Source organism: Vombatus ursinus, unplaced genomic scaffold (genome assembly GCF_900497805.2).
Source record: "Vombatus ursinus unplaced genomic scaffold, bare-nosed wombat genome assembly UNPS02014941.1, whole genome shotgun sequence".
NCBI classification, from domain to species: Eukaryota; Metazoa; Chordata; class Mammalia; order Diprotodontia; family Vombatidae; genus Vombatus; species Vombatus ursinus.
Window position 1 is genome coordinate 580,305 of NW_020954719.1, and position 24,313 is coordinate 604,617.

At 34.6% G+C, this 24,313-nt stretch overlaps 1 protein-coding gene across 7 annotated transcripts in view; it reads right to left on the reverse strand.

Annotated features, from left to right (window-relative positions):
• The window catches only part of DNM1L (dynamin 1 like), an 89,854-nt gene that overhangs the window by 60,399 nt on the left and 5,142 nt on the right, over nucleotides 1–24,313 (reverse strand). For all 7 annotated transcript variants that reach the window (XM_027844346.1, XM_027844344.1, XM_027844343.1 and 4 more), the window contains exon 2: nucleotides 16,070–16,217. In XM_027844346.1, coding sequence (XP_027700147.1) covers nucleotides 16,070–16,217 — 148 coding nt within the window. The remainder of the gene's footprint in view (nucleotides 1–16,069; nucleotides 16,218–24,313) is intronic.

The following is a 24,313-nucleotide window of genomic DNA, read 5'->3' on the forward strand; positions in this document are numbered from 1 at the left end:
CCCAATTAAACACCAAATTGGAAATCATGAAAATCAAATGAAAGATTAATAAAACTGAAAAAAAAAAACCATTGAATTAATATGTAAAACTAGGAGCTGGTTTTGAATTAATATGTAAAACTAGGAGCTGGAAACCAGCTCCTAGTTTTACATATTAATTCAATGGTTTAAATAAAACAACCACAAGAAGAAAACAAATACACCATTGGAGAATTTCACTGGAAAAAAAAAGGAAGAAAAACAAATTACCACTTTCAAAAATGAAAAGGGTAAATTTACCACTAATGAAGAAGAAATTAAAGCAATTATTAGGAGCTATTTTGCCTATTATATTCCAGTAAATCTGACAATCTAACTGAATTGCATGAATATTTACAAAAAATAAACTGCCTAGATTAACAGAAGAGAAAATAGAATGCTTAAATAAACTCATTTTAGAAAAAGAAACTGAATAAGCCATCAACGAAACTGAATAAGCCATCAATGAAAAAATCCCCAGGACCAGATGCTAAATCTACCAAACATTTAAAGAACAATTAATTCCAATACAATATAAACTATTTGGAAAACTAGGCAAAGAAGGAATGCTACCAAATTCTTTTTATGACACAAATATGGTGCTGATAACTAAACCAGGAAGAGCAAAAACAGAGGAAGAAAACTATAGACCAATTTCCCTAATGAATATTGATGCAAAAAATTTAAATAAAATACTAACAAGGAGATTACAGCAATATATCACAAAGACCATACACTATGACCAGGTAGGATTTATAGCAGGAATGCTGGTCTGGTTCATTAGGAAAACTATCAGCATAACTGACCCTATCAATAACAAAACCAACAAAAATCATTATTATCTCAATAGATGCTGAAATAGCTACTGACAAAATACAACATTTATTCCTATTAAAACACTAAAAAACAAAATAATAAATTGAGCTTTCTATCTAAAACCATCAGCAAGCATTATCTGTAATAGGGATAAGCTTGAAGCCTCCCCAATGAGATAAGAGGTGAAGTAAAAATGCCCATTATCACTGCTAGAAATGTGAGCTATAGCAGTAAGAGAAGGGGAAAAAAATGGAAGAAATTATAAAGGCAATGAGGAAACAAAACCATCACTTTTTGTAGATGATGTGAGAGTATACATAGCGAATCCTAGAATATGAAGTAAAAAACTACTTGAAATAATTAACAACTTCAGCAAAATTGCAGGATATAAAATTTAAACCCATATAAATCAACAGCATTTCTATATATTACTGACAAAGTCCAGCAGCAAGAGATAGAGAAATTCCATTTAAAATAACTATAGACAACATAAAATACTTGCAAGAGAAATGATTTACTAGACAGCCTATTCAGTATTTGGTGTGATTCCACAGGAGTAATGACTGTCAACAATTATTAGCGATGTACTCTTCTACTAATATGTATTTAGTCAATTTAGTCATCTAACAATAATACAAGAGTAACATGTATTAATGCATATTTAACATGTATAATATAGGGATAATTTGATAAGATAGATTCTTTCTTATAGTAGACCTCAAACTTTAAGACATATAAATTCACTGTTCAGCACTTATTTACTAGTTATAAAGTTTACTTGCCTAACCACGAAAACGCTAATGACCAAACCCAGCATGGTTGGGATGTCTTGGTATAATATAAATTTCTCAACTTATTTTTGGACCTCCGGACCACCTTGTTTTGCCCAACATGAGGAGGAGGCCATTTATGACCACTTAGTGGAGATGACTCTTACCTTGGTCACCCATGCTGATTCATCAAAAATCAAGGTCTATCAACCAAGAAGATTTTGTATTTTACTTTAGCTCATCTGAGTGTCTGGGTATCAAGCCGTATAAAAGTAATGCCCTACGGAAAGGGGGCATCTCAGATCATAAGGAACATCTGAGGTCCTATTCATTGAAGGGGTCTATTCCCTTTAATAAATGGTTACTGACTCAGAGCTCTGCCTCAGTGGTTGTTTCCTGCAGATTGGATAATTTTGGACCTCACATTTGAGCAGTTTACCTACCAAGACAAACCCAGGAACTATATGAACACAATTATAAAACACTTCTAACACAAATAAAGTCAGATCTCAATGGTTGGGAAAAAAATATTAATTGCTCATGGGTAGGCTGAGACAATATTAATAAAAATGAAAAATTTACCTTAATTTATTCAGTACCATAAAATATTTTATAAAGCAAGAAAAAATAATAACAAAATTCATTTGGAAGGACAAAAGGTCAAGAATATCAAAAAACTCATGGGGGAAAAAAAGTGAAGGAAGGTAGCTTAGCCATAACAGATCTCAAACTGTATTACCACATGGAATCATCAAAACAATCTGGTACTAAGAGATAGAATGGTGGACCAGTGGAACAGATTAGGTATACAATACCAGAAGGAAAGACCATAGCAATCTAGTATTCGATAAACTCAAAGATCCAAGCTTTGGGGACAATAACAAGAACTCACTATTTGACAAAAACTGCTAAGAAAACCAGAAAGCAGTTTTGCAGAAACTATGTATAGATCAATATCTCATATCATATATAAGATAACACTGAAATAGATACATGATTTAGACATAAAGAGTGATACCATAAGCCAATTAGGGGAGTGTGGAATAGTTTATTTGCCAAATCTATGGATAAAAGAAGAATTTATTACCAAACAAGATAAACAAAGCATTATGGAATATAAAATGAGTAATTTTGATTACATTAAATTAAAAAAAGTTTGCACAAACAAAACCAACGCAGCCAAGAATAGAAGGAAAGCAGAAAACTGGGGGGAGGGGGGATGTTACAAAAAATTTCTCTGATAAAGGCCTGATTTCTCAAATATATAGAGAACTGAGCCAAATTTATAAGAATACAAGTCATTCCCTGATCGATAAATGGTCAAAGGATATAAACAGGCAGTTTTCAGATGAAATCAAAGCTATCTATGGTGATATGAAAAAATGCTCTAAATCATTATTTATTAGAGCAGGGCTTCTTAAACTTTTTCCACTTGCAACTCCTTTTCACCAGAGAAATTTTTACACAGTCCCAGATATGTAGGTATATAAAACAGGTATATAAATCAAACATTTACTGATAATAAATCATAAAGAAATTGATTTTAAAACAATTCTTTGGTACACATATAATTTTGCCATTTACTAAATATGAAAGCAAATTTACATACTAATGAGATGGATATGCTTGTTTATTTTTACATAAAGAATTAAATCTTGGCAGAATATTTGATATTGCATGACATACAGCATCTTCATTGTTTTTCAGAGCTGATTGATAATTTTGATTTTATAATCAACAATGCTGAAAACACCACTTCGCATAAATACATAGTACAAAATGGCAGAAATATGTTTAGGGCCATTTCTGAAATTGTTGAAAATTCTGTCCTAATTCCAAGCCAAAATTCATTTAACGACTCTGTATATACAACAAAAACACTGCCATTCATAACATACAATAGTCTCAAATCTGAGCCGAGGTGTTTCTAACAGAGTTCATTGGCACTGTGTGGTGTGACAACACGCACAGTGCAAAGTGTGCATGTTGTGTGTTCAGAACCAAGGCTGCAGTGAAGTTGTGCAGTGCAACATGGGCAAGCAGCGCCAGAAACACCTCAGGTTCATTACACATTTGATTTTGAATTAATTTTTGGTCATTGCATGTTTAGAAAACTTTTACTGTTGTCAAATTTTTAGCAACCCCCACATGTAGTTACGTGACCCCACATGGAGTCATGATCCACAGTTTAAGAAGCACTGTCCAATGAAAACAACTCTGACGTATCCCCTCACACATATCAAATAGGCTAATATGACAGAAAAGTAAAATGACAAATAATGGATGGGACGTGGGAAAATTGAGACACTAATAAATTGTTGGAGGAATTGTAAACAAATCCAATCATTCTGGAGAGCAATTTGGAACTACGCCCAAAAGGCGTAGTTCATCCCAGCAATACCACTAACTAGATCTGTATCCCAAAGAGATTTTAAAAAAACAAAGGGAAAAGAACCTCGATGTACAAAAATATTTATAGCAGCTCTTTTTGTGGTGGCAAAGAATTGGGGAATGGCCAAACAAGTTGCGGTATAAGATTGTGATGGAATACTATTGTGTTATAGGAAATGATGAGCAGGATGCTTTCAGAAAAACCTAGGAAGACTTACATGAACTGATACAAAGTGAAATGAGCAGAACCAGAAGAACACTGCACACAGTTACAGAAATATTGCATGATGATCAACTGTGAATGACAACAATACAAAGATCCAAAATTATTCCGACAGGCTTATGATGAAAAATGCTACCCACCTCTAGAAACAGAACTGATGGAGTCTGAATGCAGATCGACACATACTATTTTTACTCTTCTTTTGTTTTTTGTTTTATTTTTTTTCAGAACATGACTAATATAGAAATATGTTTTGCATGACTACACATGTACAAACTATATCGAGCCTTCTCAACGAGGGCTAGGGGAGGTAGGGAGAACATTTTGAACACAAAATTTAAAAAAAAATGTTAAAAACTGTAATTGGAAATGTAATTGTAATTGGAAAATGTAATATAATTGTACATGTAGTTGGAAAAATAAAAAATATATTTTTTTAAGGCAATTGGGGTTAAGTGACTTGCCCAGGGTCACACAGCTAGTAAGTGTCAAGTATTTGGTCTGAAGCCACACTTGAACTCAGGTCCTCCTGACTTCAGGGCCGGTGCTCTATCCACTGCACCACCTAGCTGCCCCCAAATAAAATATTATTAAAAAACAAAAATATTCTGATAGTAGGGATCAAAATTTCACAAAAGGAGAATGCAGAAACATAGCTTATCAAAAAGAAGGTGTGGAGCAGGTACTTGTCTCTGAGTAAAAATGTCTGCATCCCCAGAACAGTTTATCTGATTTGACATCTGATGAACAATTTTACAATTTGAGCACTAAGGGGAAATGACATGTTCTAAGATGATCTGTCTGGTAGACTTTAAGAATGTATCACCCAAGCTATTGACAGATGGACACCTAACAGCAGAAAATAAGAAACTGGATCAAGAACTGTATAGGCTGCAGAAAGTAGCAAGGAACCTTGAAAAAAAACACATTTTTAAAGCAAGATAACAGAGACACAGCAATGGTTACTATTAAGAAATGGTTACATAACAAGAATTAAAACCGAAGTTGAGAGCAGAATTTAAGCTATCCAATAGTAAATACCCGCAATTACAAACTTGAGCACCAGATATTACAGGTATATAGCAGAATCTTGCCATATAGAATATGATAAACAGGAAGAACTGCTGCAATATGGTCAGTTGCTTTTATTGAAGTCTGAAAGAATAGGCAATCATCTTGTTTACTGTGCAGTGTATTCAGATGTCTCTTCAAAACCTGTTTGAACTGAAACACTTAAAACCAGCAAATACAAGCAAGCCTCCAGGGGAAAATGATTTCCTTGGGTCCTTAAAATTCTCCCCTGAGGAAAGATCCCCTAGTCCTGAACAGGGTCATAAGACAATAGTTGAGAAATTCCTCTTTCAAAGGGGGAGAATACCTGAATACCAATTCAGGTACTTTTGAGGCTGAAGAGACATAGAAAGGACAGACCACTGGGATTTCCAGAAGCTTAAGGCTATGAATTTTGCTTAATGAGTTGCTTGTTCCTATTAAAAATATGCTATCTACTAGAGCCAGGAAGCGGTTTTACTGGTCAAAGCCTACACAAAACTATATAGCGGTATATTTCAAGTAGTAGGAAGTCACATAGGAGGTGCAAAGCAACGAAGACATACAGGAGGTGAGTCCTATGCAAAAGTATTTGAAGTGTCATTCTCCAAGAAAGAAAATATTTTCTGAGGTGGTAAACTTCCCAACGGAAAAAGAATCTAATGATATATGACTTCTACTTTATGGTTGAGAGAATGGCGAAAAGTCAGACTCAAGTTAAATGTATTTATGTATGTGTGTATGAATATTCTCTTTAAAATGGTATACAATGATGAGCTGTCAAGAACTAAATAATTTGGTTTTGGGAAAGAATTGTGTTTTGGGGGGATGTAGTCCCCTCCCATGGGAATTAAGGATTCATGGTCCTCTGAATTTTGATTAAGGATTTTGTTCATATATTCTATACACATATGTATATATACATCTCTGCATGTATGCGTGCACACACATGCATGTGCACACACACAGGATTATAAAGTTTCAGCTTATCTATCTTCTTAAGTTGGTTAGGACAGGATCCTCTGTTTCAGCACCCATATTAATTATAGTTGACAGCTGTATGAAGTCAGTAAATTTATGCATAAGGATATAATTGTGTGAAGAATTTCTCTTCTCACAGGAAAGCAAGGGTTAACTTACCTCTACTTTCAGAAAGAATGGGTTTGCAAACCTGTTAGTATATCACAACTCCTAACCTCATATGATCATAAAATCAGAGCTAAAAGGGACCTTTAGAGGTCATCTATCCAGCCCTTTTTTTAACTTTAGACATGAGGAAACTGAGGTCCAAGGAGATAACTTGATTCAATCTTAAACAGGTAGCAGTGGCAAAGTTCACATTTGAACTCTTTCTCCATTGTACCACACTACCTCAACTAATGTTTCATAAATCTTTTGTCATTTTTAGCTTCATTAATGAAAATTTTGAACTCTTCCACAAAATACTCTGTCCTGTCATGGATTGGAGGTGACCTCAGGTTCTCAAAGGCTATGCCAGCAAAGCATATAATGCAGGTAAGGTTTCAGTTTTGTAACTTTTCTGAGACTCTGCCCAGGTAGCTAGCTAGACCACACAGTGATATATTTGATCATGGCAATCCATGAAAAAAAAAAAAAAAGAAGATATAAAAAAGCCCCTAGTCCTATATGATCACTTTCCGTTTGTGTAGTGGCTTATACGGTGTAATGGTAGTGGCAAAATAGCAGAAAGGTAGGCACAGAGTGCTAAGAAATACAGAATTTTTTAAACTATGAACTTGAACTTAACATACTGGTAAGTCTAAATGTGAGAATCTTGTCCAATGACCAAGTGAACATGCTGCTAAAGAATATGAATCATTATCAACCTTGATCTCCTTACTATAAACGAAAAAGCTAAATGAAAAGAAATAGACTCAAGAGGAGTCAAGAAAGAAGTTGGTTTTATTATAAATTTGAAAGCAACAAGAAACCTTGTATCATAATTATTTAATATTACAGAACTTATGGTAAGTATTTCCAAAAAGACCACCAAGAAAAATAATTATGGCTGATATAACATCAGTTTCAGAGGATGAAGAGGTTTAGAAATCGATAAAACCTTTCATATTAAATCCATACACACACTGATACTTGGTGACTTAAGTGTAAAAGTGGGAACAGGAAAGGATGGTGAGGAAATAGCAAAAAAGCACTGGTCAGGGAGAAGGAATGAGGCCAAAGAACTATGAACTCTACCGGAAATCTCACTCCCTTACATCATTAATACTTTCTTCAAGAAAAACACTGGTAGGTACTGAACATGATAAACAATAAATAATATCACAAACTGAAATTGTTCAAATTTTAATACACAGGAAATCCTGCTAATGATGTAGGATCCAATACTATGCCATATAGTAGGTGTGAGCTGGTTATAGTTATCAATAAGAAATTTGGCTAAAAACAGGAGTAAAAGATGGCAGCAAGGAAACATGATAGGAAGAGAATACTGACTGCTCATTCAACAAGGGCAGGAGATAACAAGTAGAAAGCCCAAGTGCTTCATTTGTATTCCTGAATTAATTTGTACAGTAACAAGACAAAGTGAGTAAGGTCTCCAACATTTTGAGACAATCTCAGGTAGCAAAGGAAAGGAAGGATTCCTTCTACTTACTGATGGATTGTGTTATGGGAAGAGTGTGGAGACAGTCTTGCACCTATTTGCCACTGGGGGATATTAAAGAACCAGGAATATCAATCTGACTGCTTGAGAAAAAGAGTAAATCTCGCTCCTGAATTTAGGTCAGATCAATATTTGGGGATACTTAATTAGGGGCACTAACAAGAGGAGAGGCAAGTGGAGCTAAGTGGAGAGCTTGATGAGACACTTATGATACAAACTGGAATCTGAATGGATAGGCCAGTCCTGAAGCAACAGTTCTAGGAGTAAAAAACACTACTACTTAAAATAAGGGGCTTGAGCAAAATCATAATCTCAGACAAGGCAAAATCAAAAGCAGACCTAATTAAAAGAGATCATATACAGGAAAAACACATTTTACTAAAAGGTACCATAGATAATAAATAAATAAATAATAATAATAAATAAATAATAAAAACAATACATAAATATATCAATACTGAACCAAATGGTATAGTATCTAAATTCTTAAAAGAAAAGTTAAATAAGTTATAGAAGGAAATAAATATTAAAGCTATAATAGTGGGGGACCTCAATATACTTTTAGATGTACATAAATCCAGCAATGAGATAAACAAGAAAGAAGTTAGAGAGATGAACAGAATTTTAGAAAAGTCAAATTTGATAGACCTCTAGTGACTACTGAATGGGAATAGAAAAATAGAATAGGAATAACTATTCTTAGCTGTACATGACACCTTTACAAAAACTGACCATATTAGGGCATAAAAAACTTATGAACAAATATAGAAAAGCATAAATATTAAATGTATATTTTCTGACCATAATGCAATAAAAATTATAATCAATAAAGGGCCTCTGAAGCATAATTTTTAAAAATTTATTTTTAATTTATGGAATAAAACAAGCATTTCTATAACATAATATAATTTTTAAAAAAGATGACTGCACATGAAACTACAAATCTATTACGTACAACTTGCTATTCCTTTTAAATATATAATGGTTATCATATAATATTTTTTCTTTTATTTCCTTTTCCCACCCTGTAGAGATGGCTACCATTAGATATAAATAGATAGATGTGTGTGTGTGTATGTATGTAAAATTATCGTATATGTACTTCTACTTATCAGTTCTTTCTCTGAATGCAGATAGCATCTTCATATGTCATTAGAGTTAATTTGGGAATTTACAATGACTTAGTCGTTCAAAGTCATTCTTAAAACAATATTGCCCTTACTGTATACAATGTTCTCCTGGTTCTATTCATTTTACTCTTTATCATTTCATGTAAGTATTTCCATGTTTTTCTAAGATCAATGGAGTCATCATTTGTAATAGCAGAGTAGTATTCCTCACAATCATATACCACAATTTTTTCAGCCATTCCCCAATTGATGGGCATCCCTGCAATTTCCAGCTCTTTGCTAACACAAAGAGAGCTGCTACAAAGATTTTAGAACATATAGGCTCTTTTCCTTTTTCCCTAATTATCTTTGGAAATTGGTCTAATAAATGGTATTGCTAAGTCATTCAAAGGGTAGACGCAGTTTAATAACTCTTTGAGCGTAATTCCAGATTGGTCTCCAAAATGGTTGTATCAGTTCACAATTCCACCAACAATAAATTAGTGTCTCAATTTTTCCACATCCCCTCCAATACTTATCACTTTCCCTTTCAATCATTTTAGCCAATCTGGTAGGTAGAAAATAATATCTCAAGGTTGTTTTAATTTGCATTTCTCTAATCAATGATTTAGAGCATTTTTCCATATGACTATAAATTGTTTTGACTTCTTCATTGGAATACTGCCTGTTCATATCCTTTGACCATTTATCAGCTGAGTAATGACTCATATTCTTATACATATAGACAAAGAAAACACAGTTGTGAAAGAGCAAATACACAAATTAGGCATGCAATTAAAAAAAAAAAATTAAAAGCCTCCATCTAAACACCAAAATGGAAATCCTAAAAATCAAATAAGACATAAAGTTTTAAAAAAAATTTGAATAAATAAAACCAGGAAAAAATTAATAAAATAGATACACTACTGGCTAATTTGATCTTAAAAAAGAAGAAAACCAAATGATCAGTTTTAAAAATGAAAGTGATGAATTCAAAACCAATGAAGAGGGAATAAAAGCAATCGCTGGTAACTATTTTGTCCAATTCACTAGCAATAAAAATGATAATCTAAACAAAATGGATGAATATTTGTAAAAATATGAATTACCTAGATTGAAGGAAGAAAAAAAAAACCCAGGGCCAAATATATTTACAAGTTAATTCTACTAAACATTTAAAGAACAATTAATTCCAATACTACAAAAATTGTTTAAAAAAATAATTAAAGAAAGAATCTTACCATATTCCTCCAAGGACACTAATATGGTTTTGATATCTAAATTAGGGAGTCAGAACTTAAAAAGAACATTACAGACTAATTTACCTAATGAATATTAATGCAAAAATTTTAATAAAATAATTTAATTCAATTCAATAAACATTTATTAAATGCCTACTATGTGCAGGACTGTGATAAGTGCTGGGAATACAAAAGAGGCAAAAGACAGTCTCTGCCACCATAGAGCTTACAATGCAATGGTGGATACAACATTCAAACAAATATATACAAAGCAAGCTACATGCAGGATAAATATGAAATAATTAACAGGCAACAGAATTAAGAGAACTTGGGAGAGGCTTCCTGTAGGAAGCAGGATTTTAGCTGAGACTTAAAGGAAGCCAGGAAACTCAGTAGTCAAAGTGGAAGAGGGAGAGCATTCAAAGCATGAGAGAAAGCCAGAGAGAATGCCCAGAGCTGAGAGATGGAGTTCTTGTTCATGGAACAGCCAGGAGTCTAGTATCACTGGATCTAAGAATACGTATTGAGGAGTAAGGTATAAGAAGCTTGGAAAGGTAGGAGGAGGTTAGGTTATGAAGGGCTTTGAATGCTAAACAGAGCATTTTGTATATGCTCCTGGAGGCAACAGGAAGTCACTGAATAGGAGGGAGATGACATGATCTTATTTGATTTTATGAAAATCACTTTGGTAGCTGAACGGAGAACACTAGCAAGGAGATTACAGCAACATGTCACAAAGGTTATATACTATGACCAAGCTGGATTTACATCAGGAATGCAGGGCTGGTTCAATATTAGAAAAACTATAAGCATATTTTCAAAAAAAAATTATTTTTTCCAACAGATGTAATAAAGCTTTTAACAAAATAAGAAGACACATTCCTGTTAAAACACTAGAAACAAGGGGGCAGCTAGGTGGCCCAGTGGATAGAGCACCAGCCCTGGATTCAGGAGGACCTGAGTTCAAATTTGACCTCAGACACATAACACTTAACTAGCTGTGTGAACCTGGGCAAGTCACTTAACCCCTATTGCCCCCCCGCCAAGAAGAAACACAGGAATAAATGAAGCTTTGCTTAAAATGATAAGCAATATCTATCTAAAATCAAGAGCAAGCATTACCTGTAATAGGGATAAGATAGAACACTCTCCAATAAGATGAGGGGTGAAAGATTATCACCATTACTATTTGGTATTGTACTAGAAATGTACTAGAAATTGTATTATAGAAATAAGACAAGATAAAGATATTGAAAGAATAAGCATAGACAACAAGGAAACAAAATTATCACTTTGCATGATGGTATACTTAGAGAACCTCTGTGAGTCAAATAAAAAACTAGTCAAAACAATTAACAACCTTAAAAAGATAACAGGATATAAAATAAACTCATACAAAAATTTGCATTTCTTTATATTACCAACAAAACCCAGCAGGAAGAGACAGAAAGAGAAAATACATTTAAAATACTACAGAGCATATAAAATACTTGGGATTCTACTTGCCAAGAGACACACAGGAACTATATGAACACAATTATAAAACACTTTTCACACAAATAAAGACAGATCTAAACAATGGGAGTAATAAATTGCTCATGTGTAGGCAAAGCCAAAAAAAAAAGAGACAATATAATCTAAATTAATTTACTTATTCAGAGCTATGCCAATCAAATTACCGAAGAACTAATTTATAGAGCTAGAAAAAAAATCAAAATCCATCTGGTGGAACAAAAGGTCGAAAATATTAAGGGAATCAGTGGAAAAAAACAGAAGGAAGTAACAGAAGCAGTAACAGATCTCAAACTGTATTACAAAGCTGTAACCATCAAAACAATTTGGTACTAGGTAAGAAATAGAGAGATTGATCAATGATTAGGTACATATTATACAAAACAAATGAGCACAATAAACTAGTGTGTGATAAACCCAAAGATCCTAACTACTGGAACAAGAATTCACTATTCAACAAAAATTACTTGGAAAACTGGAAAGTAATTTGGCAGAAACTAGGCACAGATCAACATCTCGCAGAGTATAAACTCTAACAGGTCGACAATTTAGACATAAAAGGTGATCTCATAAGCAAATTAGTGGACCATGGAAGAAATTACCTGTCAGGTCTACGGATAGGGGAAAAGCTCATGATCAAAAAAGAGATAGAGAGATTCACAGGCAGTAAAATGCACAATTTTGATCACAGGTCTCATTTCTAAAATAAATCTGAAACTGAATGAAATTTACAATTAGAGCCATTTCCCAATTGATAAATGGTCAAGGGATATGAAAAGGCAGTTTTTAGAAAAAAACAAAAAAAAAAACGAAGTTATCAGTAGTCACAGGAAAAATTCTTGAAATCATTAATAATTAGAGAAATGCAAATTAAAACAACTCTGAGGAAGCAGTTCATACCCATCAGACTGGCTAAGATAATAAAAAAGGAAAATGACAAATGCTGGAAGAGATATAGGAAAATAAGTACACTAATGAAAACAGGTACATATAGTTGGTAGAGCTGCAAACTAGCCCAACCATTCTGAAAAATAATTTAGAACTATGCCCTAAAAGCCATTAAACTGTACATACCATTTGACTTAGTGATACTACTACTAGCTCTGTACTCTAAAGAGATAGAAGAAGAAAAGTCCCAAATGTACAAAAAACAGCTAGCAGCAGCAAAAATTGAAGAATGTCCATCAACTGGGAATGGCTGAACAAGTAAGGTTATATAAATGTGATGAAATACTATCACGCTACAAGAACTGATGAAGGGGATGGTTTCAGAAAAACCCAGAAAGATTTGTGTGAACTAATGCAAAGTGAAATGAAAGTAATAAGTGTTTTTGCTCTTTGCTTCTCCAGCTCGTAGCTCATTGCCTGGCACATAGTAAGCACTTAATAAATTCTTGCTACCCAATTAAATGAATGAATGAATCAGCTACTTACCTTTTAGTATAATACCTGAGCACATATCCAGATAGGCTCTCATTACTATAACACACCTCTGCATGTCATCTACTTACGGAACTCATCATTCATTTCTTTCTTCTAGCCAGGTGGTCTGTATGATATGGCCACCATAATAATTTCAGTTTCTTCCTCCAATAATCCTCACCTAAAGGCTCTCCATCATGTTTTCCCCCTCCAGTATATACATTTTCCTGTATTTACTTGTAATTACTGTTTTACTTTACCCTTTTTTAATCAAAGTTATTATTTTTAATAATTGAGGCATAAAAAAAGATGTTTGTCACTAGTACACATCCAATGTAGAGTCTAGAGGGTAGAGGGATTCACTAGAGATAGTGGGTCCTCCAGTTAATCCTGTCAATATTGTTCTAATCACTTCATGCCTCCAAAGTATTAAAGAGACTCAGAAATGGGATCCAAAATTAGTCAGGAGTTTAACCTCATTACCCAAACAGGAAAAAATAAATGTATGAAAAATCATTCAGAATATGATAAATAGTTGGATAGACAGTTCACAAAATTAGTCCATCAGTACATATATCTTGGACATTATTCAAAGATACTAACTTAGAACAAACTGAGCCCAGATTTAAATAGGTATAAGAGAACAGGTTAGACTGGATTCAAGAAACTGAGCTGTTCTTTCAATAATCTCAAGCAGCAACCTGACATAAAAACCCATCTTTTTAATGTGCTGGAGGAGATACAGGAAAATAAGTACACTAATGAAAACAGGTACATATAGTTGGTAGAGGGGCAAACTAGCCCAAACATTTTGAAAAATAATTTAGAACTATGCCTTAATATTCTTATTTTTATTCTTATAATTATTCTTATAATTAGCCCACATGGCCACAAATCAAGAAGTACTTTTAAACTACGAAAAAAAGAAAATCATGGGTCACCCAAAAAACAGAAAGATGGGCATAAGGAGGCTATAGAATATTACTATCAAGGTAATGAATAAAGATATTGAAGACCAGAAAAGGAAGTGGGCTAGTTATATTGTAAACATGAAAACAGATGAACTATCCAAGTGCCATAATGATACCATATTACCCATGTAATATCAAGAAACCTACTGCCCATAAAGTTGAATGGACCCCTGGTGGAGAATACATGGAAAACCATGGAGAAGAACCACACAGAATGAAAAGAAAGTGATCTACATCATCTGAAGGAATGCTCAGGCCAATATTATCATTGAAATAGTCAACTATTTCAGTAAAAGAAAATGATCAAAACATAAAATGATAGGGACAAAACCAGGGAACACAAAACTGAAATATAAGATAAGGAAATGGTAAAGGACCCTAGCTGTCCAAGTGACCAGGCCTGGATGAAGTACATCCCAGGGTACAATAAGAACGTGAGGATGTGATAGATCAGGTACATTCAGTGATCTGAAAACTGTGAAAACCAGGAGAGATGCCACAGGACTGGAAATAGTTTTTAAAAGGGAAAATAAGGTGAATTTCTTCACACTGTCAGCTATGGAGTTTAAATTTCAATCCTAGCAAAATACTACAATATAGTATCAAAGGTATGATTTTGTAAGTACTTAGCACAAATTTTTGTTTGCTACTTTGTATCTCAGCCATTTGTCTTGTACATAATTGGTGCTTAACAAATGCTGATTGAATTTAAATCATGCCAAGCTAATCATATTTCCTTTTTTCTACCAGATTATTGAATTAATAGCATAGACAGTATATACATGAACTTCAGCAAATCATTTAACAAAGACTTATTTAATAAAAGCCTTGAAAACTAAATGAAAAGATACGGGCTAGAATTAGAGTTTCCCCCAAACTTATTTGGCCTATTGCCCCCTTAAAAAAAAAATCATACAGCCCCTCCCCTCAAATCTACTTTCTTTAAACCTTTAAGGGTTTTTTCTTGAAATTTGCATCATTTCAAACTACCACCACCCCCTTGGATCGTTCTAGTGCCCCCTAGGGGGCGGTATCGCCCACTATGGATGATAATAAGTGAATTCCACCTGGCAGGATGACTAGAATCAGAGTGCTGCTAATTAATGAAGCAATGTTAACCTGATAAGAGGGTGTCTACATCAGGGCCAGTGGCCACAGCATCTGTCCTGCCACACTGGCCCTGCTCAACAACTTTTTTTTGCCAGTGGCTTTTATGAAGGCAGAGATGACATACTTAGACAATTTGTGGGGGCACACAAAAACTGAAAAAGATGGCTAATAGATGGAAGCAGCAGCATGATGTAGTAGAAAGAAGGCTGGATTTGGATTTGAATCACAACTCTGCCACTTGACCTTAAACAAGTCACTTAACTTCACCAGACCTCAGCTTCTTCATCTGTAAAGTAAAAGGGTTGGACTACACAACTTCAAGGGCACTTTCAGTTCTCAATCTGGATGATGAAGTCAACATCCAAAACCCTTGGCAGAATAGTACTGAGCAAAATTTAATAAAATTAAATAGAAGTGGGTAGAATAGAATAGGGTAGGGCACTGGAGTCAAGAGACTCAGATTGAAATTCTGCCTCAGATGTGATGTGACTGTGATTACCAACTAGTCATTTCTCCTCAGTGAGGCTAAGTTCCCTCATAAGAGAGAAGATAACACTTGCACTATCTTCATCATGGAGTTGTTGTTTATAAAAAAAAAGCATTTTGCAAATCTTAACACCCCAAGTATCAGTTATTATGATTACTTTCCTCAATCTTTGGTGCAGTCACTAATTTCTAGTTATCATTAATCAACAATAAACAACATTATCTTCAATCTATTTTCTTTTAAGGACAAAACTACAAAGGTGAAATGCTAGAATAGTTCAAATACTACAAATGACTAATACTTACCATTTTCATCTCCAGATGTTTTTCCTCTATCTTCTGGTGAAACATGGACCAGCTGTAGGATAAGGGGTCTCCTGGTGACAACTCCAGTACCTCTTGGGAGTAGGTCCCTCCCTACAAGGCTTTCTAATACTGAGCTTTTTCCACTGCTCTGAAAATAAAACACGTATAGCTGTGAGCTTCTTAAAAAATTCTTTACAATGCTATAAAACTGTTAACAATTCAGCACATAAAGAAATGTTCTTTCAAAGTAAAGTAATTTGATTTGAACCTTGATTTTGAAATTACTGTAAATATTATAAAGATGTATTTTGTCTCTCTGTTCAATTATTCCTTTACTTGCTCTAAAAAGAAACTCCCCAATCAATAAACCATTAGCTAACCTAGCCAAAAAAAGAAAGAAAATTCTATTACCAAAATAAAAACTGGACAAGGTAAATTTACAAGAGAGAAAATAAAAAGAAAAATCAAAATACATAAGCAGTAGCAAAAATGAAAATTCACAGAAAACTGATGAATATTACCAAAAAATATCATTCAAACAAAATAAGTAGAAATCTTAAATGACTTAATCTCAGAACAATCAACACTGCCAAAGCAGGGTGGAGGGTAGGGTATAGAAAGTGGGAGACAGAAAATGTGGACATGAAAATAAAATAGAATTTTTTAAAAAGTATATATTTAGATTAAGAATAGAAACAGACAATCTGGGAAGGTGGGGGAGTAGGTTAGAAATTTCCAGGCTCTCCAGATTTCCTCCACAAACAGACAGAAAATTGCCATGAAATGAATGGAGAGCAGAAAAACAAAGGGATAAAGCAGTCGTTCTCCTAAGATAATTTGAGAGGCCCTCAGAAAAAGACAGTGCCTCCTGGACTGAGGTTTGGCCTTCATGAAGTATAGGCACCTACCTATAGGCCAACTCTATTGAATCAAAAAACAGTAGGCTCTGTGGGTAGTTCCATTGGAAAGCAGACTAAGCCTCAAGGAATTTCACCTCACAAACCTTTTACAAACTCTTTGAAAACTAGAATTGGGCAAGAGAAATCGAATCGAATGACATTATAAGACACCAAGAAATAATAAAACTATGAAAAAATAGAAGAGAATCTGAAACATCTTATTGGAAAAACAACTAATCTGGAGAACAGATCAAGGAGAGACATATAAGAATTGTTGGACTACCTGAAAGTTATGATCAAGAAAAGAATATAGATATAATATTACAAGAAATTATTAAGGAAAATTGCCCTGAAGTTCTAAAACAAGAGGAGTAAAGTAGAAATAGAACAAATCTACCATTCACCACCTGAAAGAGATCCCGGGGGTAACTTACAGGAAATGTCATAGCCAAGTTTAAAAACTCCCAGGTTAAAGAGAAAATATTGCAAGCAACAAGAAAAAAACAATTTAAATACTGCAGAAATGCAGTCAGGATTTCACAAGACCTAGCACCTTCTAATCTAAAAGACCATGGGTCCTAGAACATTATATTTTTAAGAGCAAAAGAGATGGGGTTGCATCCAAGAATAACTTACCCAGCAAAGTTGTGTATAATCATGAATAAAAAAAAAATGGACATCTGATGAACTGAAAGACTTTCAGATACTTGTAACAAAAAGACCAGAAGTCAATGGAAAATTTGATATAAAAGATCCAGAAGAAATATAAGGAAAACATTAAACACTAATTATAAGGCACTCATTAACATTAAACAGCTTATTTATTATATATATGAAAATGTTATTAGTATTCTTTTTTTTTTTGATGGGGCAATTGGGGTTAAATGACTTGCCCAGGGTCACACAGCTAAGTGTCAAGTGTCTGAAGCTCTATTTGAACTCAGGTCTTCCTGACTCCAAAGCCAAAGCACTATCCAATGCTGCCTAGCTGCCTCTGTTATTAGTATTCTTAAAACTGTCACTACTAACCTAATTTGAAAAAAAGGTTAGGGCTGAACTGTGTATGATGGGGTGATTTTAAAAAACAAAATTGGGTGGGACAAGGTAAAAGGAAGCAATTATAAAAATGGGGCACAAAAAGAACAAATACAGAGGAAGCAGGAGGGGGTGGAGGGCTGGTAATGCTGGAACCTTACTCTCATCTGGGTTAAAGAGGAAACTGTATATCTGGAAGAGTATAGAAGTTTTCTAAACATGCAAAGGGTGGAGAAGAGACTTTTAGAGGTGTATGTAGTGGGACTTGGGGAAGAGGATGAGGAGCGTCTTGGAGGGGTGGATGAAGCAGTGGGTGGAAGAGTGGGGGAGAAGATAAAGTAACAGAGATAGAGTAAAAAGAGAGAGTGAGAAAGAAAACAGTGAGTAAAAATAAGATGGGAAATTGACAAATAGTAATTATAACTGTGAATGTGAATGGGATGTTTATAGCAGCTCTCTTTGTGGTGGCAAAGAACGGGACATTGCAGGGATTCCCATCAATTGGAGGATGACTGAAAAAGTTGCAGTGTATGGTTCTGATAGGATACTACTGTGCTGTAAGAAATGATAAGCTTGATGATCTTCGAAAGGCAAGGAAATACTTGCATGAAATGATGAAAAGCAAAGTAAGTAGAATCAAGAGAACACTGTATACAGCAACAGCAATATTGATTTAAGAGTGACTTTGAGCGACTATTATTTTGACTATAATAAACACCTAATTAACTATAAAGGACATATGAATAAAGACATTATCTGCATCCAGAGAAATGATAAATAGAAGCACATTTAGAATAATTTTACATATACATGTACACACACACACACACACACACCTATTTGTATCGAATAGTAGCTATCTTTGGGGGGGAGAAAAAAGAAAAAAAAGAAATTTACATGATAACATATAATTGGAGGGAAGATCAAGTTGTACATGGTAGATCTGCAATTTCATGTACAATCATCTGTTTTATTGTACTGTGTTATGGAAATGCTTGTTTTGTTCCATGAATTGAAAATAAAATAAATTTTAAAAAAAGTGTTTATATTTAAAATCAAGAGCTGTGCATTGTTTATGATGAACAAATAAAGCTTTTTAGTACAAAAAGTAGTAAAGCAAGGATATCCCTCTATTATTTGCCAGAGTTCTAAAAATAACAGCCATAGTAATAAGACAAAAGAATATGTTAAAGGTAATGAAGAGGTGTGGGGGTGCTAACACCCCAAGAATGCCAAGGCAGAACTGCCTGGAACGAATTCACACACTCAAGCCCTCTTTCAGTCAAGTGGCAATTTACTGTAAGGTCAATAGTAGTGCGTGAAGTTCCTTTGGGGAACTTGCAAATTAATGGGGGTGAATCTAAAGCTTATATAGAAAAGGAACAGGGAAAGGAATAAGTAGATATTGCAAGGGGTCCAGGTGTCTTGGGAGCAGGCATCAGTGATCTATGGATGGGAAAATGTAGGGAGCTTTGCAGAGATAACTTTGTTGATACCAGATACGGAGGGAGAAAAGAGTTTTTTGTTTAGTTGCCAGAGGCATGGACCTTGGGGATCTTGTGCCAATAGAGTCCTTGGACCATCCAGGGACAAAAATCCTTGGGTCAGGCACCCCTGTGTCTGTTCTGATAAGAGAATGTGTTTTGCAACAAGAGAAAATTTTCTCACAGGGCAGGGGCCTATGGGCCCACTGAGAAACTGGAAGGCTTCCAGAGACATGATCTTAGGGCTGGGGCCAGAGCACCCATCAGTAAGAACATCAACAAAGAGGGGACACCATTATCTTTATATGAAAATGACATGATGGTATACTTGGAAAAACAGAATCAGGAAAGAAACTGAAGTGATCAATAGCTTCAGCAAGGGAACAGAATGAAAAAAAAAAAATCAGGGGCACCTAGGTGGCGCAGTGGATAGAGTACCAGCCCCGAAGTCAGGAGGACCTGAATTCGAATCCGGCCTCAGACCAAACACTTGACACTTACTAGCTGTGTGACCTTGGCCAACCCCAATTGCCTAAAAAAAAAAAAAAAAGAATAAGGCACAATCTTTAAAAAAAAAAATCCACAAAACCATCAACATTTTATACAATACTAACAAAAGAAAAAAGAAATTCCACCCAAAATAACTATAAAACAAAGTGTTCCTTAAAGAATACAAAAAAAAAAAAAAAAGATACCTGGATGAAAAGAAGCATGGATGAAGGGGGAATAGCACTTCCAGACCTCAAACTATATTATAAAGCAATCATAAGAACCATCCAATATTGGTTTAAAAAAAAAAAAAGACAGATGGAACAGACAAGACAAGGGAGAATCAGAAGCAACAGAATTCATTAACTCAGTGTGTGATAAAGTGGAAAACATAAATTACCTAGGAAAAACTCCTTATTTAAGAAAAAAACTACTAGGAAAACTGCAAAGAAGTCTGGTAGCAATGAGGCTTAAACCAATACCTTATACATATATATATATATATTCCACAATAAATTCTAAATGATACATAACCCCATTATTAAAGATCATATTATTTAAAAAAGTATTATTCCTCTCACAGCTATGACGAGACATAAGGAATTTAAAAAGATAATACAGATAACTTTAATTACATGATAATGAAAGGCTTCTGCAGAGAAAACATTAATGCATCTAAGAAAGAAACAACTGAACAGGAAAAAAACACTTTGAATCAAATTGCTTTAATGATGGTCTAATATTGCCTCAAGTGAAATTTAGATAAACTGAGGCACAAAGTTCACAGCACATTGAATTTATTCAAGGCTAGCAGTTACCAAAAAAAGCTCCCCCGCAAGCCAAAAGACCATAAATCAGGGCAGGTATCTTATTATAGACAAAACAAAGAGCATCTGGAGAGAAAAAAAAAAATAGAAGACAGCACCATAGATGGGAAAAATAATGATTGGTTACGAAGCTTACAGCATCATAGGCATAAGGAACAATATGATTGCCTGGAAACTGGGAATGAGGGGAGAGCAATAATCCATCATCCTGTTGCTATAGAAATATTTACTGTTTTGCGTATATCTGCAAGGACAATTTAGATAGTGGACCAGACTACCCTGGATAACAGAGCAGACTCCCTGGTGTCCACTGGCATCTTTCAAGAATAACAGACTTCCACATGGCCTCTGTCTTATAAATCCTGTGTTTAGAAGACGACTAGAGACAGTAGCTGTGAGCTTGAGGGAAAGGGACATGGGAGCTATATGTATATGGGCCTCATTGCCTAAGGCCATCAGTTTGTTTTTTATGTCTTTGATGGCAGCAGTACAAAGACCTCACTTTCATAATGTAATACTCCTGATACTTTGCTTAATGACATTTTTTGTGAAAGACTTCATGAGGCAATTCGAATAGAATATTGGGCTGGGATTTGGGAAATAGATTCTGAATCATCCTGCTCTTCAGTAAATTAATTGTGTGACTTTGGGCAAGTCACCTCTGCACTTCACTCTCCCTATCTGTAAAATGACAGCAATACCTACCCCTATTTACCAACCTCACAGGGTTGTTGTGGGGATTAATTAGATATAAAGTCTGTAAAATATTTGAGTTCCCTGGAGAACAGCTCAATATAAATACAAAATATCCTATTAAAGTTGGTTTATTTGTGCAAAAAAAAAAATAAAATAACAGACTTCCAAATTAAAGCTACCTATAGTCATATGAAAAAATGTTTTAAATCACTATTGATTTGAGAAATACAAATTAAAACAACTCTGAGGTACCATATCACACCTATCAGATTGGCTAATATGACAGAAAAGGAAAAAGATAAATGTTGGAGAAGATGTGGGAAAATTGGAACTCTCTAATGCACTGTTGGTGGAGTTGTGAACTGATTCAACCATTCTGGAGAGCAATTTGGAACTATGCCCAATGGGCTATAAAACTGTGTATACTCTTTCATCCAGCAATACCACTATTAGGCCTGCATCCCAAAGAGATCATAAAGGAAAAAGATCCATATGTACAAAAATATTTGTAGCATCTCTGTTTGTGGTGGCAAAGAAAATTGGGGGGATGCCCAACAATTGGGGAATGGCTGAACAAATTGTAGTATATGAATGTAATGCAGTACTATTATTCTATAAGAAATGATAAGCAAGTAGATTTCAGAAAAACCTGGAAAGATTTACATGAATTGATGCTGAGTGAAGTGAGCAGAACCAGAACACCGTACACAATAACAGAAATATTGTGCAATGATCAACTATGAAAGACTTAGCTCTTCTCGACAATGCAATGATCCAAGACAATTCTAAGGAACTCAAGAGGGAAAATGCTGACCACATACAGAAAAAGAACTATGAAATCTGAATGCAAATTGAAGCATACTATTTTCACTTTTTTTTTCTTTCTCGTGGTTTTTTCCTTTTGTTCTGAGTCTTCTTTCACAACATGACTAATGTGGAAATATGTTTAACATGATTGTACACGTATAACCTATAACATGTTATAACCTACTTGCTGTCTTAGGGAGGGAGAGAGAAAAATTTGGAGCCCAAAATTTTACAAAGATGGATGTTAAAAATTATCTTTACGTGTACTTGGTGGAAAAATCAGATACTGTTAAGTTAAAAAAAAAAAAAGAATAATAGACTTCCTTGAGGCAAGAATAAAACAGTGATTAGCACAAGAACTGAACTTCTAAACTTAACTCAGAGACAATGAGAGATTGACAGGAAAGCTGAATTTCCAAACTTAACTCTGAGACAAATGGAACACGACATATGCAGTTACAAAAACATCAGCAGTAATATAGAATAAAATCCATAACAAAATAGAATCAATTACAAAAATGGAGACCATATCAATTTTCTCAGTATCTAAGATATATAAACAATTAATAAATATGTATAATAAACATTCCCCAGTAGAAAAGTGGTCCAAGGATATGAACTCTCAAAAAAACTGCAAGGTGGGGCAGCTAGGTGGCTCTGTGGATAGAGCACTGGCCCTGAAGTCAGGAGGACCTGAGTTCAAATCCAGCATCAGATCAAACACTTGACACTAGCTGTGCGACCCTGGGCAACTCACCTAACCCCAATTGCCCCAAAAAACAAAAAAACCTGCAAAGTAATCACAACCACATGGAAAAAATGTTTCAAATCACTAGTGATAAGAGAAGCACAAATCAGAACAACCCTGAAGTTTCAACTCATACCTTGTAAATCGGCAGAAATGACAAAAAATGGCTACAGTGTCAGAGGGATTATGGAATGAAATGCACACTAATATTTGTTGGAGGAGCTGTAAAATGGTATAACCATTTTGAAAAGCATATTGGAATTATGCAAATAAAGTGACTAAAATGTCCACGCACTTTGAATCAGCAACTCTATTATTGGGTTTAACCCCCCCAAGGAAACTATACAGGCATATATCATTTTACTGCACTTCACAAATATTGCATTTTCTACAAATTGAAGATTTGTGATAACCCTGTGTTGAATAAATTCTACTGGTGCCATTTTCCAACAGCATGTGCTCACATTGTATCTCTGTGTCACATTTTGGTAATTCTCACAATATTTCAAACTTTTTCATTATTATTATTATATCTTTATGGTTATTTGTGATCAGTGATGTTACTTCTGTAATTGTTTTGTAGTGCCATGAACCATGCCCATATAACACAGTCAACTTAACTGATAAATGTTGTGTGTGTTCTAACCAATCCACTGACTGTCATCCCCAGTCCCTCTCCCTCTCCCTGAAACACTACAATACTAAAATTAGGCCAATTAATAACCCTACAAGGGCCTCTAAGTGTTCAAGTGAAAGGAAGAGTCAATAGAGGCAGCAAACTTCATTGGTGTCTTATTGTAAGAAATTGTCAGTCACCTCAATCTTTGTAAACACCATCCTGATCAGTCAGCAGCCATCAACAATGAGGTAAGACTCTCCAGCAGCTAAAAAGATTACAACTGGCTGAAGGCTCAGATGATTGTTAGCAATTTTAAAGTATTTTTCAATTAAGGTATGTATGTTGTTTTTTTTAGGCATAACACTACTGCACACTTAATAGACTACAGTATAATATAAACATTGCTTTTTTTTTTTTAGGCAATTAGCGTTAAGTGACTTGCCCGGGGTCACACCGCTGGTAAGCTGTCAAGTGTTTGGTCTGAGGCCACATTTGAACTCAGGTCCACCTGACTTCAGGGCCAGTGCTCCATCCACTGCGCCACCTAGCTGCCCCTTCAACATCGCTTTTAAAACATAAATTGCAGGTGGGTTTTTGATAAACACAGTAAGAAACAAATTACTTGGAGGAGGACTCCCTT